General features: G+C 29.0%; 1 protein-coding gene across 1 annotated transcript in view; it reads right to left on the reverse strand.

The window, feature by feature from the left end:
• Window positions 1-10497: 10497 nt before the first annotated feature.
• The window catches only part of LOC111623952 (alanyl-tRNA editing protein Aarsd1-B-like), a 63118-nt gene continuing 58464 nt past the window's right edge, over window positions 10498-15151 (reverse strand). The window contains exon 11 of the mRNA XM_023366694.1: window positions 10498-14390. Within this exon, the coding sequence (XP_023222462.1) occupies window positions 14252-14390 (139 nt within the window). The 3' untranslated portion in view covers window positions 10498-14251. The remainder of the gene's footprint in view (window positions 14391-15151) is intronic.

Genomic DNA, 15151 nt, shown 5'->3' on the forward strand with positions numbered 1-15151 from the left:
TCAACAAGGATATTCATAAGATCTTATCTTTGACTTTGCTTCCATTTAAAATGATACATCATCCATTGGGTTCAATAAATCCTGGTAAGTCTGCAAGAAAATCTCAGATTGGATGAGCAAGCTTCTTAACTGATTTTGGGCAGGAATCAAGGGGTTGGAAATGAAATCACCAGCAGAAGACAAAAAGGATGTGTCATTGCAGGTTTTGGGCTATACATATATACATATGTATAACCCTATATATATATATATATATTTGTTTTTATGGTATAAGAAATTGGCCGTGGAGAAGGAAGAGTGAGTACCTCTTCCTTCTCACCTGCAGTGAGAAGGAAGAGGTACTTAAGATAGTGCAGATTGGCAACACTATCTTTTTTTGGCTGGCTGGTGAGAGATTGTCTGAGTCAACAAAATGGGTCAATGTTGTTCTTTTTTTGTGTGTTAAGGTGTCCTTAGGAACTGCGTGGTGCAGTGGAAGTGGTATCCATACAGTTTTGTATTATCAGACTCAAAGTGAAAAATCTGTTTGCATCAGCTGGAATACTCACTGGGCAATTGGAACTTTATGTTAAATTTAAACAATTACCAGTACAGGTATACCTCGCCTTACGTCGGTAATTGGTTCCAGGAAAACAACGTAAGTCGAATTTACCTGTCTCCGAATCTACTTATCACTAGGAAAGCATTTTAAATAATATATGGTTAATAAAAATCTATTTTAAGCTTACAAACAAATAAATTTTAGTTTTTAATATAGTACAAAAAAAAATAATCTAAATTTACGAATGCGTGTACTGTAAATACAGTACATACTTGTATATATTTTAATATGATTTTATGTGCTTTAAACGTTTATCTAGTGATATTACGACTTCAATATTTGTGGCGGACAGACGTAAAGTCGAATAAAATGACTTAAACTTGATTTTTATTTTTCCATATACTTTTTTAACAAGCGACGTATAATCGGGAACGACATAACTCGAAACGACGTAAGTCGAGGTATGCCTGTAGTGGACATTTACCAAGAAATAGTTTTGGGAGAGACTCAAGTGTATGTTAACCAAAAGGACTGTATTATACCCAACTCAGTATACAGATGAACCTATCTGGTTCTTAGATGTCTATATGTGTGATCTAGTGAACAAATCTGTAAATTTTTTGTATATATCAATATATTACTTATACATAAATTTATTGTTAAGTAACTTTTCTTTGTCTCTCTTATGACGTGGTAATCATACTTCCACACAATAGTCCTAATACAGGTTATTGTGATTTCCACAAGGATCACTCAAGGAAGAAGCAGTTCCTCTCCTCCTGAGTTTTCCTTTTGGTGTGTTTGTGTCACTCTTTTAAATACATTCTAGAACTTCCATTGAACTGTGTATTGAAGGACTAAATGGACATTTTACAAGGAAGCCAGAAATTGTTCAGCAAGGGATCAAGTCAGAAGGTATTTACTCCTCACAAACTGATCATAATCTCTCTCTCTCAGTACTTGCACATTAATTGAGTTAACTGATAGATTAATGTAGTCATTAGTTAGTTATCCACGTATGTTAGGGTGCTAGTCATCAATAGAGAACTTAATGAATGAATACACTAATAAATATATTTTGTTATAATATTACTCACTAATTAAGTGATTCTCTTCCAGATTGTTCTTCTCTCAACTTGCTCCTCTGTTCTCTTACCCCAAGTGAGACCACTCATTACCCCATATGAGACCACTCATGCTTGCGATCAAGTTTCAATTTTGATACATAGGATCCAGAGCCTCCTGACTCAGGACTACATTTTTCGAAGTCACAAATTAATCCTTGGATGCACAGGGATTAATTTAGACTGTTAATGTTCATGTTGACTATTTTTATTATGAAATTCAGTGTATATAGTAAAAACACCAGCAAAACATTTTAAACATATTTTAACACTTTCCTGTTATAATAATTACAAATGGTTGCATAAATCTAGCTAATCATCTGAGAATACTTGAAATAAAAAGCAAATTTACAACTCCACTTTGTTCACCATTTACACTTTCAGAAATTTACATAAACTTAAAATCTCTCGTATACATATCACATCAATTGGTACAAGGAATTCCTTTTGTAAATGAACAAGTTAATTCCAATAACTTACAACCTTGAATCTCATCAGTTTGGAATATATAGCTAAGTAAATTTTGCAACCATCTGACATTATATTGCAATGAAGTTTGTTCAGAAAGGATTTTTGGCAAATTTTCTGGAATTTCTCATAGTTTTTCTTATTCACATGTGTTGCATATAAAAGGCAAATCAGCTTTAGCTGTTCATATTAATATCTATGAAAAATAGCAAGAGAAAAGGCAGTACTGGAACCAATCAAAAAAATTATTATCCAGAAGCATAAAGGAGTATCTCAGTGCATTGAGAGACTCCTTTATACTTCTGGATAATAATTTTCCTCATTGGTTCCAGGATGTCCAGATATCTAGTCTACAGTCCAGAGAATCAATAAATGTTTTTGAGAAAAGGAAAATGCTCATCCAGGTAAAGCTTTAGGAAGAAAACTACATCTCAGCTCCTTTCAATGCTACATTTTCTAAAACAGGCACGTTTCCACAGAAAATTTGACAAAGTGGGCAAAGGAATACTTTAATATCCTATTATCTGAATGCACAGTGTAGAGATATATCAATGATGTAAATACAAGTTGTGCAAATCCAAAGGAAACCTCTCATGAATGAATCATGCAAGTGCAGACATTTAGCTTGGGCCAGAACTCATCTGAAGTGAACAAACATTGATTGCAAGAAAATCTATGGTTGGATGTATCAACATTTCATGTAAACCATGGGAATATAGGAAAGAAAGTCATTTGTATTAAAGATAAAACTGAACAGAAGCCATAGTCTCTAATGGTATGAATATGCAAGAGTGCAGAAGTTGGAGATTTGAATTTCTGCAATGGTGCTGTGAACTGTGAAGCCTATATTTTAATCCTTCAGCAACATCTATGCAAATCAAAATGTAAATGTCAAGGAGGCCTATCAAGTAATGACAAGATAATTAAAGTTTTCTGGAATGGGTCAGTTAGCAAGTGATCCTGGACAAATTGGGACAGGTATGCCAACCAAAATGGACCCACAGGAGAGCTACCAACTCAGCTCCAGATTGGTCAACCAATGGATCTAAAACTTAGATATAAGGCAACACGACCAGTGAAATGAAAAGAAACAAGCCTGGCCTAAGTCTGTGTTGTTAGAAGCAAGCAAGAAATATTGCTGTTATATTGTAAACAGTTGTCAAATAAATGAACTTATACTGAGTTCAAGGGGTCGTAAGGTGTTCTTTTTGATGGACCCTAAATCTAGAGATTGGACGGCATGATCCAAAATTTACTGTAAACTTTTCCAAAGACAAGCCTATAGCATGACAACATCTGTCCACATAATGCTACGAAAACAAAAACCTGGCTGCAGTCTAATTATATATGTATTCCCCATGACAGCATCAAGATCAAAGGTTACACTTACGTTGTAACCTTTGTAACCAAAGGTTGTGGTGTTACGAACAGTGATTGTTTAGAGTTTAGATAAGTTCACAAGCAGTCACTGTTCGTAACGCCACAACATGTAAATGTAACCTTTGATATTGAAAAAGTCGGCATGAAGTGATTATTACATTTGAGAAAGCATCAAGCTTAAACCTAACAGAAAATGTATGGATATTTTTGAAAAAAAAAAAAAAAAAGACTCAACACTGTCTTCACATGTTAGAACAATTATATACGTATTTAAGCAATGAATAGGAAAAAATTTCCCATATAGTTGCTGCACAAATTTTTATCTTTCATGCCTCAATACTTTGTAACTCTTATAAAGCAAAAAGGCGATTACAGAATCTTAAGACATTGAATGAAATGCAAACAAATGTGTTGCAAAGGGTCTGCAGATTATAAGTTACATTTTTCCAAAATCTAAGCTTCTGATTGATTTGTATGATCACTTGTCTTTATAATATCAAAAATAAACATCTCTGCATTACACTATGAATTATTTTAAGTTTTTATTGGTGAATGAAATTCACTATAAGTAGGGTAGTATCTGTACATGGCATTTCATTTTATGTTGTCCTGCTAATACACAATGTAAAGCAAGACAATAGTAGATTTAATCTTAGATTTTTTTTGTAATTAGTTGTAGATTTTAATTTCATAGAACATAAGAAAAAATATTTTAATCTGTAACACAATAATAATAATAATAATAATTGGAATAATTTATCTTTAAAATGTTCCTGAAGACATTTTTTTTTTAAAGTTCAAAATGTTCAAACAAAATAGTTTTTACTGTTTGTTATCTGTGTCAAGTTTTTAACATCAAGGACTGAAATATTTATTATTTTATCTAAACAGTGCTACACACCAAATATGTTTCATTCCTCAATTTTATTTAGATCTGTCTAGAAGCAATATTGATTTTTGCAAGAGTGTATATATGTATATGCACACATATACACAGGAAACAAATCAAAAATATAGTTATATAATTTCTTTAAAATATTTTTTAATGTAATTCCTAAGTAATAATTTTATAAATAAATCTTAAAATAATAAATAAAACATTTAAAAATAATTAATTATTTAATAATTAATAATTATTTTTCATGATTATTACTGCACTCAATTGCATTTTTCAATAATTCTTCAGCTTGAGGTCTTTTACAGAGATTATTAACCTTTGCTTGAAATCTTCCATTTTTACCTGCTCCTTTGCCTTCTAGTAATTCACATATTCTGTAAAGCAAAATAATATTTATACATAAATTTCTAATAAATTTTAAAATAAATTATAGTGAATCATTATTTAAATTAATTAAATATCTATTAATGTGGGGTAGATAATAATAAGGACNAACTTGCCTTGGGCCGCATGCGGCCCGCGGGCCGCGGGTTGGACACCCCTGACTTAAACCATTACATAATTTCATTACGTGTGTATAAGTCCGCAACAAAATTTTTAATTACACTAATTTAATGTACCTCGATATGAAATTTTTAATTCAAAAAATGAAATTAATTTATTATATGTTAAAGCTATTAAAAACGTCTAGTCCTCTAAATGTACAATTGAATCCGCTCAAGTGTTCCTCGAATCGCTGAGTCACATGCTTCCTTACTCCAAGTAATAACAACATCCAGAGGGTCGTTCATGGTATTCGATCCTTTCCATTTTATGTCTCAGGACCATAGCATCTTATAACATACTTGAAAACATTAAAATTCATCATCACAATTTTACTGTACACATTGGTTTCCAATTATGTATCATCATTATTATTCTAACAAATAATCAGCAAATACAAGGTATTATTAGTCACATTACATTCACTTCTCAGAAATACAGGTAGTGGTCTAGCTGAAAAGATGTGAACATCGTTGCTCTAAAATTTCTGAATATTCTCTAATGGAACATAAAAAAAGTAGCCTACTCTTATTTCTATTACTTATAACTGATGTGTCAAATACGTTCACGAGACAAATTTGGCCCAGAACCGTAATTTTGACACCACTGCTACAATGTAGAGCCCCGTCGCCGTGTACACTGGGTGACGATGTACCGTATGATTAAAGATAAACTCTTATAAGACACCCTTATGCAGACTACTGCTTAAAAATGACACCGAGGTGCTCGTTTAAATGGACTGCTTTACTATCCGATGTTGTTAATGGGATCCTCGCTAATATAAAACATAGGGGAGTAAATCGGGAATATGGAGTGTGTTCTCTTAAACTAACTTCTCCTTTATTCAATGCTCTGTTGAATGGGCTCGACTGTGTTATGGTAATTAACATTTATTTAAAATTTATAATAATAATAAATTAAAAGTTTCTTGCTGTCCTATTCAAGACATTATTTTACCTTTTCCTAACATTGTTTATAGAGTGAGCGCTTTTAATTAATAACTTATAAAAATAAAATTTCTTAACTTAATAGAATAGAAAAATAACACGTCATTAATTTACATATAAATTTATACTTACTTTTACGCTTATTTATAACGTAACTGTTATTCTTATTTTGAAAAATCAATTGATCCTATTTCCAATGAATAGAACAGTAAATTCTTATATTGAATACAGTTGCTGTTATAACTGGTTCCAAAAAACAAATCTACGATATTTATATTAATTAGAATAAGACATACTGAGAATTGCTGCTTTGCCATCTGTTATTTTCAATGTAATTTAGATAGTTATCTATAAAATATTTATGAGAGAAAACAAAGTGAAAACTTCTACCTTCATTATCATCAATGCACAGTAAGATAGTAAGTGTGTCATGCAATCCATCTGTCAACTGACTCAATATTTAATTCAAATTTTAATTACATCATTCAAAAACTTTGGACGATATCAATTTGTGTATGTATATTATTAATATACTGTAATACAATAAATTTTGTTTTAAATTATTTTAGCGTTTGCAATAAAACTTTATTTTGCTATGAGAAAGTTTATTTGCTTTTGGAAATTATATATTAAAATATATACAAGGTTCCTACTCAAATTTTTGTTTTAAATTCCTTGACTTTCCCTGACCAATTTTGTACAAATTCCCTGACCTTCACATCCCTTATGGTATGGCATATTAACAAAATAAAACATCACTTGACTTACTTAGCACATATACTATTGCTTCTCAAACTTTTTAACTGATTATTTTTTCTAATTAACAGTTATATATTTTTTATAATCAATGAATTAATAAAATTAAAAATAAAATAAGAAAGACAGAATTAAGGCATGTCTAATCTACATAAAACTAAAATGTTTTATTAAATAAAAATAATTTATCCTGTTATAAACTCATAACTGTAAAACTTGATGGCTTTGAAAAAAATGAAAACCACCATTAATTATTATTAAAAATTCTGTATAATCCATGTACTAAATTTATTAAATTTGTCTCTTAATAAATTTTCCAAACTATAAAATATTAATAAACTGGGAAAAAGTTTCAGAAATCAAAAATTGTTTTGTTATGCAATCAAAATTATTAAAATGAAAAATGATGAATAACTTAAATAATACCATTTGAATTATTAATATTATCATTTTTAGTTCTTTGTTATAATTTTTTTTCATCAGTTCATTAACACCTGCCCTCAAATTGACAGTGTAAATTGTGAGAGATAGAGAGTTAAAGTATTTCAAAAAAATTTTTTATCAACATTAGATTAATAAGAGTATTAGATTTTTCTCTCAAACTTATAATACTGTATAATTAATACAGCAATTTTAAAGTTTAAAAATGACAATTGATACTGTAGTATGCTTGTATATTTTGTGTGCTATAATTTTGGGAAAATTTTGTGTATGTTTGGGTGAAATTTTGAATCCTGGAAATATTCTGCACCCCCTTTTCATAAGTTGCATTGTACCACAATACTTCTTGCTGCCTGCAAACAGCTACACTTGGTCAGCCATACTGTCAACAAACAAAATCAATAAGGCAACCAAGGAAACAAATTCTCTAACTTTCCATGACCTTTTCCTAACACTAATGAAAATCCCTGACTTTCCAGGTGTGTAAGAACCCTGTATATAATTTCTATTTTAAAATTTAATATGAAAGAGTTAAAATAAAGAATTAAATTATATTCCCTATTTTGTTTTTAATAACTTCTTATACAATTAATATAACTTCTAACCAAGAAACACAAAGAAAATTGGGAATTTAAAATATCAATATAATAATTTTAAAAATATCTATAAAATAACAACAAGACAATACATTAAAATGGCATTAATTACATATTTGTAAAAAAAAATCTAGGAAGAAATAAAACACTAACTTAGAAATTGAACAATACAAAATAAAATGAATTTATTAGCAATGCAAAAATATCTTTCAGTTAAGAGAAACTTAACTATATCATCTATTTTAAAAATTTCTATTTAATTTGTATATTTTTTGTATTTAATTTAATTTGACTCTTTCAAATTTGAAAATTTTAAGTTTTAAGAAAATTTTTATTCTTTTACAAGTTATGATTTTATTTCTAAATGATTCATAATTTAAAAACTAAACAAAATACTTCAAAAAGCTATAATAAAAGTATTTTTCTGTTTTTTCCTTTTTTTTCAACATCATTATCCAGTTTTTTTGTTGTTTATATTTAATAAAGCACATTCTCTATTTTTTAAAAATGCTTAAATAATAATTTAATAATAATATAAATCATTAATAAAGTATTTAACATAAACTAATCATTGATATCACTTAATCTAATGTTTTAAAGATTGGCTTGTTCAAAACAATAGTTTTGATTTTTGGCTCTTTTTGCCCTTTGGGCAATAAGAGAATCTTTTTTCTCAATTTCCTGAAGATCATAGATATTGAAAGACAAGATCCAACATATTCAAGACTTACTGCCCATGAAAAATTTCCAGGGTGACTCATCTCAATTGATTTAGGATCATCCAGTGGAAGGCTGCCTTAACTGCCTTAGTCATCTTCAAAACAAGTTACCTAATTTAAGACTGTACTGAACAATTTTCTGTAGTGACCATGTTAAAATAATTATGATATATATTGCTTAAAGTTATAGCAGATTTCAATTTTTTCTTTAGTATTTAATTTTTATAGGTTTGGAATAAATAAATCAGTAAAAAGAATTAACAATAAAAATGCCATAAGATAAATATTTAAATAATAATATATTATATTTATTAATTTTTATAATAACTATGAAAATTATAAACTTTACTTTTAAAATAAATAATGATTTTAAAACCTACAAAAATTGAAAAGAATCAATATTCTAAAACTACAGGAATGAATTTGACTAAGTTTATTATTATTGGTATTTAAGAATTTTATTGTAATATCAACAATATCAGAGTAACAGTGGAACACAGAAAAATTTGTGTTCAATAGTAAAATAATTGCATTTATATAAATACTTTTTGTAGATTTAAAAATTTTAATTCATTTCAACAGAATATAATATTTGAAATCAATCAAATTTAAAATATAAAGTAATAATATTTTAACATCTTTATTAATTAAAATTTATTTATTTATTTTTTACAAAAAAGTGCAATAAATTTAATTAAATACAAAAATTCATAATATTGTTGAAATATTTTATTTCAACAATATTATGTTGTTGAAATAAAATATTGTATTGAAATAAAATATTGTTGAAATAAAATATTTCAATAATATTGTTGAAATATTTTATTTCAACAATATAGCACTTGATACACAGTGAATAAATAATAAAATCTATTTAGTTTGCACCATTTTAAACATAAAATAAAAATGTCTCCGTAAACAGTGTAAAGATAAAAAAAATATGTTTAATTTGTAAGAATAGCAAATATTCTAGGAATCTAAAATCAATTACAAGCAGAATCTAAAATTAAACAAAAACTTTTATTTGAAAATTAAAAATCAGCAATTAAGTTGTTACTACAGTAGTGTCTTGTTTTACACGATTGATATATAAACAGATGGTTAAATTTGTGAGAATCCAGGCTATTATTTCTGTTAATTTGCAAAATTATAATTATTTACTATGAGAAAAAGCAAAAAGTTAAACAGTTGAATTCAACAAGGATATTCATAAGATCTTATCTTTGACTTTGCTTCCATTTAAAATGATACATCATCCATTGGGTTCAATAAATCCTGGTAAGTCTGCAAGAAAATCTCAGATTGGATGAGCAAGCTTCTTAACTGATTTTGGGCAGGAATCAAGGGGTTGGAAATGAAATCACCAGCAGAAGACAAAAAGGATGTGTCATTGCAGGTTTTGGGCTATACATATATACATATGTATAACCCTATATATATATATATATATTTGTTTTTATGGTATAAGAAATTGGCCGTGGAGAAGGAAGAGTGAGTACCTCTTCCTTCTCACCTGCAGTGAGAAGGAAGAGGTACTTAAGATAGTGCAGATTGGCAACACTATCTTTTTTTGGCTGGCTGGTGAGAGATTGTCTGAGTCAACAAAATGGGTCAATGTTGTTCTTTTTTTGTGTGTTAAGGTGTCCTTAGGAACTGCGTGGTGCAGTGGAAGTGGTATCCATACAGTTTTGTATTATCAGACTCAAAGTGAAAAATCTGTTTGCATCAGCTGGAATACTCACTGGGCAATTGGAACTTTATGTTAAATTTAAACAATTACCAGTACAGGTATACCTCGCCTTACGTCGGTAATTGGTTCCAGGAAAACGACGTAAGTCGAATTTACCTGTCTCCGAATCTACTTATCACTAGGAAAGCATTTTAAATAATATATGGTTAATAAAAATCTATTTTAAGCTTACAAACAAATAAATTTTAGTTTTTAATATAGTACAAAAAAAGTAATCTAAATTTACGAATGCGTGTACTGTAAATACAGTACATACTTGTATATATTTTAATATGATTTTATGTGCTTTAAACGTTTATCTAGTGATATTACGACTTCAATATTTGTGGCGGACAGACGTAAAGTCGAATAAAATGACTTAAACTTGATTTTTATTTTTCCATATACTTTTTTAACAAGCGACGTATAATCGGGAACGACATAACTCGAAACGACGTAAGTCGAGGTATGCCTGTAGTGGACATTTACCAAGAAATAGTTTTGGGAGAGACTCAAGTGTATGTTAACCAAAAGGACTGTATTATACCCAACTCAGTATACAGATGAACCTATCTGGTTCTTAGATGTCTATATGTGTGATCTAGTGAACAAATCTGTAAATTTTTTGTATATATCAATATATTACTTATACATAAATTTATTGTTAAGTAACTTTTCTTTGTCTCTCTTATGACGTGGTAATCATACTTCCACACAATAGTCCTAATACAGGTTATTGTGATTTCCACAAGGATCACTCAAGGAAGAAGCAGTTCCTCTCCTCCTGAGTTTTCCTTTTGGTGTGTTTGTGTCACTCTTTTAAATACATTCTAGAACTTCCATTGAACTGTGTATTGAAGGACTAAATGGACATTTTACAAGGAAGCCAGAAATTGTTCAGCAAGGGATCAAGTCAGAAGGTATTTACTCCTCACAAACTGATCATAATCTCTCTCTCTCAGTACTTGCACATTAATTGAGTTAACTGATAGATTAATGTAGTCATTAGTTAGTTATCCACGTATGTTAGGGTGCTAGTCATCAATAGAGAACTTAATGAATGAATACACTAATAAATATATTTTGTTATAATATTACTCACTAATTAAGTGATTCTCTTCCAGATTGTTCTTCTCTCAACTTGCTCCTCTGTTCTCTTACCCCAAGTGAGACCACTCATTACCCCATATGAGACCACTCATGCTTGCGATCAAGTTTCAATTTTGATACATAGGATCCAGAGCCTCCTGACTCAGGACTACATTTTTCGAAGTCACAAATTAATCCTTGGATGCACAGGGATTAATTTAGACTGTTAATGTTCATGTTGACTATTTTTATTATGAAATTCAGTGTATATAGTAAAAACACCAGCAAAACATTTTAAACATATTTTAACACTTTCCTGTTATAATAATTACAAATGGTTGCATAAATCTAGCTAATCATCTGAGAATACTTGAAATAAAAAGCAAATTTACAACTCCACTTTGTTCACCATTTACACTTTCAGAAATTTACATAAACTTAAAATCTCTCGTATACATATCACATCAATTGGTACAAGGAATTCCTTTTGTAAATGAACAAGTTAATTCCAATAACTTACAACCTTGAATCTCATCAGTTTGGAATATATAGCTAAGTAAATTTTGCAACCATCTGACATTATATTGCAATGAAGTTTGTTCAGAAAGGATTTTTGGCAAATTTTCTGGAATTTCTCATAGTTTTTCTTATTCACATGTGTTGCATATAAAAGGCAAATCAGCTTTAGCTGTTCATATTAATATCTATGAAAAATAGCAAGAGAAAAGGCAGTACTGGAACCAATCAAAAAAATTATTATCCAGAAGCATAAAGGAGTATCTCAGTGCATTGAGAGACTCCTTTATACTTCTGGATAATAATTTTCCTCATTGGTTCCAGGATGTCCAGATATCTAGTCTACAGTCCAGAGAATCAATAAATGTTTTTGAGAAAAGGAAAATGCTCATCCAGGTAAAGCTTTAGGAAGAAAACTACATCTCAGCTCCTTTCAATGCTACATTTTCTAAAACAGGCACGTTTCCACAGAAAATTTGACAAAGTGGGCAAAGGAATACTTTAATATCCTATTATCTGAATGCACAGTGTAGAGATATATCAATGATGTAAATACAAGTTGTGCAAATCCAAAGGAAACCTCTCATGAATGAATCATGCAAGTGCAGACATTTAGCTTGGGCCAGAACTCATCTGAAGTGAACAAACATTGATTGCAAGAAAATGTATGGTTGGATGTATCAACATTTCATGTAAACCATGGGAATATAGGAAAGAAAGTCATTTGTATTAAAGATAAAACTGAACAGAAGCCATAGTCTCTAATGGTATGAATATGCAAGAGTGCAGAAGTTGGAGATTTGAATTTCTGCAATGGTGCTGTGAACTGTGAAGCCTATATTTTAATCCTTCAGCAACATCTATGCAAATCAAAATGTAAATGTCAAGGAGGCCTATCAAGTAATGACAAGATAATTAAAGTTTTCTGGAATGGGTCAGTTAGCAAGTGATCCTGGACAAATTGGGACAGGTATGCCAACCAAAATGGACCCACAGGAGAGCTACCAACTCAGCTCCAGATTGGTCAACCAATGGATCTAAAACTTAGATATAAGGCAACACGACCAGTGAAATGAAAAGAAACAAGCCTGGCCTAAGTCTGTGTTGTTAGAAGCAAGCAAGAAATATTGCTGTTATATTGTAAACAGTTGTCAAATAAATGAACTTATACTGAGTTCAAGGGGTCGTAAGGTGTTCTTTTTGATGGACCCTAAATCTAGAGATTGGACGGCATGATCCAAAATTTACTGTAAACTTTTCCAAAGACAAGCCTATAGCATGACAACATCTGTCCACATAATGCTACGAAAACAAAAACCTGGCTGCAGTCTAATTATATATGTATTCCCCATGACAGCATCAAGATCAAAGGTTACACTTACGTTGTAACCTTTGTAACCAAAGGTTGTGGTGTTACGAACAGTGATTGTTTAGAGTTTAGATAAGTTCACAAGCAGTCACTGTTCGTAACGCCACAACATGTAAATGTAACCTTTGATATTGAAAAAGTCGGCATGAAGTGATTATTACATTTGAGAAAGCATCAAGCTTAAACCTAACAGAAAATGTATGGATATTTTTGAAAAAAAAAAAAAAAAGACTCAACACTGTCTTCACATGTTAGAACAATTATATACGTATTTAAGCAATGAATAGGAAAAAATTTCCCATATAGTTGCTGCACAAATTTTTATCTTTCATGCCTCAATACTTTGTAACTCTTATAAAGCAAAAAGGCGATTACAGAATCTTAAGACATTGAATGAAATGCAAACAAATGTGTTGCAAAGGGTCTGCAGATTATAAGTTACATTTTTCCAAAATCTAAGCTTCTGATTGATTTGTATGATCACTTGTCTTTATAATATCAAAAATAAACATCTCTGCATTACACTATGAATTATTTTAAGTTTTTATTGGTGAATGAAATTCACTATAAGTAGGGTAGTATCTGTACATGGCATTTCATTTTATGTTGTCCTGCTAATACACAATGTAAAGCAAGACAATAGTAGATTTAATCTTAGATTTTTTTTGTAATTAGTTGTAGATTTTAATTTCATAGAACATAAGAAAAAATATTTTAATCTGTAACACAATAATAATAATAATAATAATTGGAATAATTTATCTTTAAAATGTTCCTGAAGACATTTTTTTTTTAAAGTTCAAAATGTTCAAACAAAATAGTTTTTACTGTTTGTTATCTGTGTCAAGTTTTTAACATCAAGGACTGAAATATTTATTATTTTATCTAAACAGTGCTACACACCAAATATGTTTCATTCCTCAATTTTATTTAGATCTGTCTAGAAGCAATATTGATTTTTGCAAGAGTGTATATATGTATATGCACACATATACACAGGAAACAAATCAAAAATATAGTTATATAATTTCTTTAAAATATTTTTTAATGTAATTCCTAAGTAATAATTTTATAAATAAATCTTAAAATAATAAATAAAACATTTAAAAATAATTAATTATTTAATAATTAATAATTATTTTTCATGATTATTACTGCACTCAATTGCATTTTTCAATAATTCTTCAGCTTGAGGTCTTTTACAGAGATTATTAACCTTTGCTTGAAATCTTCCATTTTTACCTGCTCCTTTGCCTTCTAGTAATTCACATATTCTGTAAAGCAAAATAATATTTATACATAAATTTCTAATAAATTTTAAAATAAATTATAGTGAATCATTATTTAAATTAATTAAATATCTATTAATGTGGGGTAGATAATAATAAGGACTTATCACACTAGCGATTACATAAGTTTGAGTAATTACTCATACTTATGTAATTGCTAGTGTGATAAATCCTTATTATCATCTACCCCACATTAGTATTTATTTAATTAATTTAATTATACCAAGGGCTAAAAGCAATTCTTTGTAATCATTATTTAGTTGAATATAACAATCATATTAAACAATCATTTTTTTCATCAGATTTGATGAAAATATTAATTTTTTAAATTTACATATTTAAAAAAATTAATATTTTCATCAAATCTGATGAAAAAAATGGTTGTTTAATAAGATAATTCTATTGATATAATGTAAATTAAGTAAATTAAAGTTTTTTGAAATTTATGAATAAAGATGATTTTTAGACTTCTATTTACTGTTTTCTGCTGTGAAATCAAGATTTGAAAAGAAATTGCATAGTTTAACATTATAAAAAAATGCAAAAGAAATTTATTTATATGTTAACATTTGATATCTTTTATTATTTGTTGTAGGTTTTCTTCACTACTTAATTGTTTTCCTTTGTAATCTTTTTAATAAATATATATTTTGAGGTTACCTAAAATAATTAAACCTATTTTGTTAAATCTCATCATATAATGCAGATCTACATAATTAAAAAAATTAAAATTATATTTTAATATA

Source organism: Centruroides sculpturatus, unplaced genomic scaffold (assembly GCF_000671375.1).
Source record: "Centruroides sculpturatus isolate CEXI.00-Female unplaced genomic scaffold, Cexi_2.0 scaffold401, whole genome shotgun sequence".
NCBI lineage: Eukaryota > Metazoa > Arthropoda > Arachnida > Scorpiones > Buthidae > Centruroides > Centruroides sculpturatus.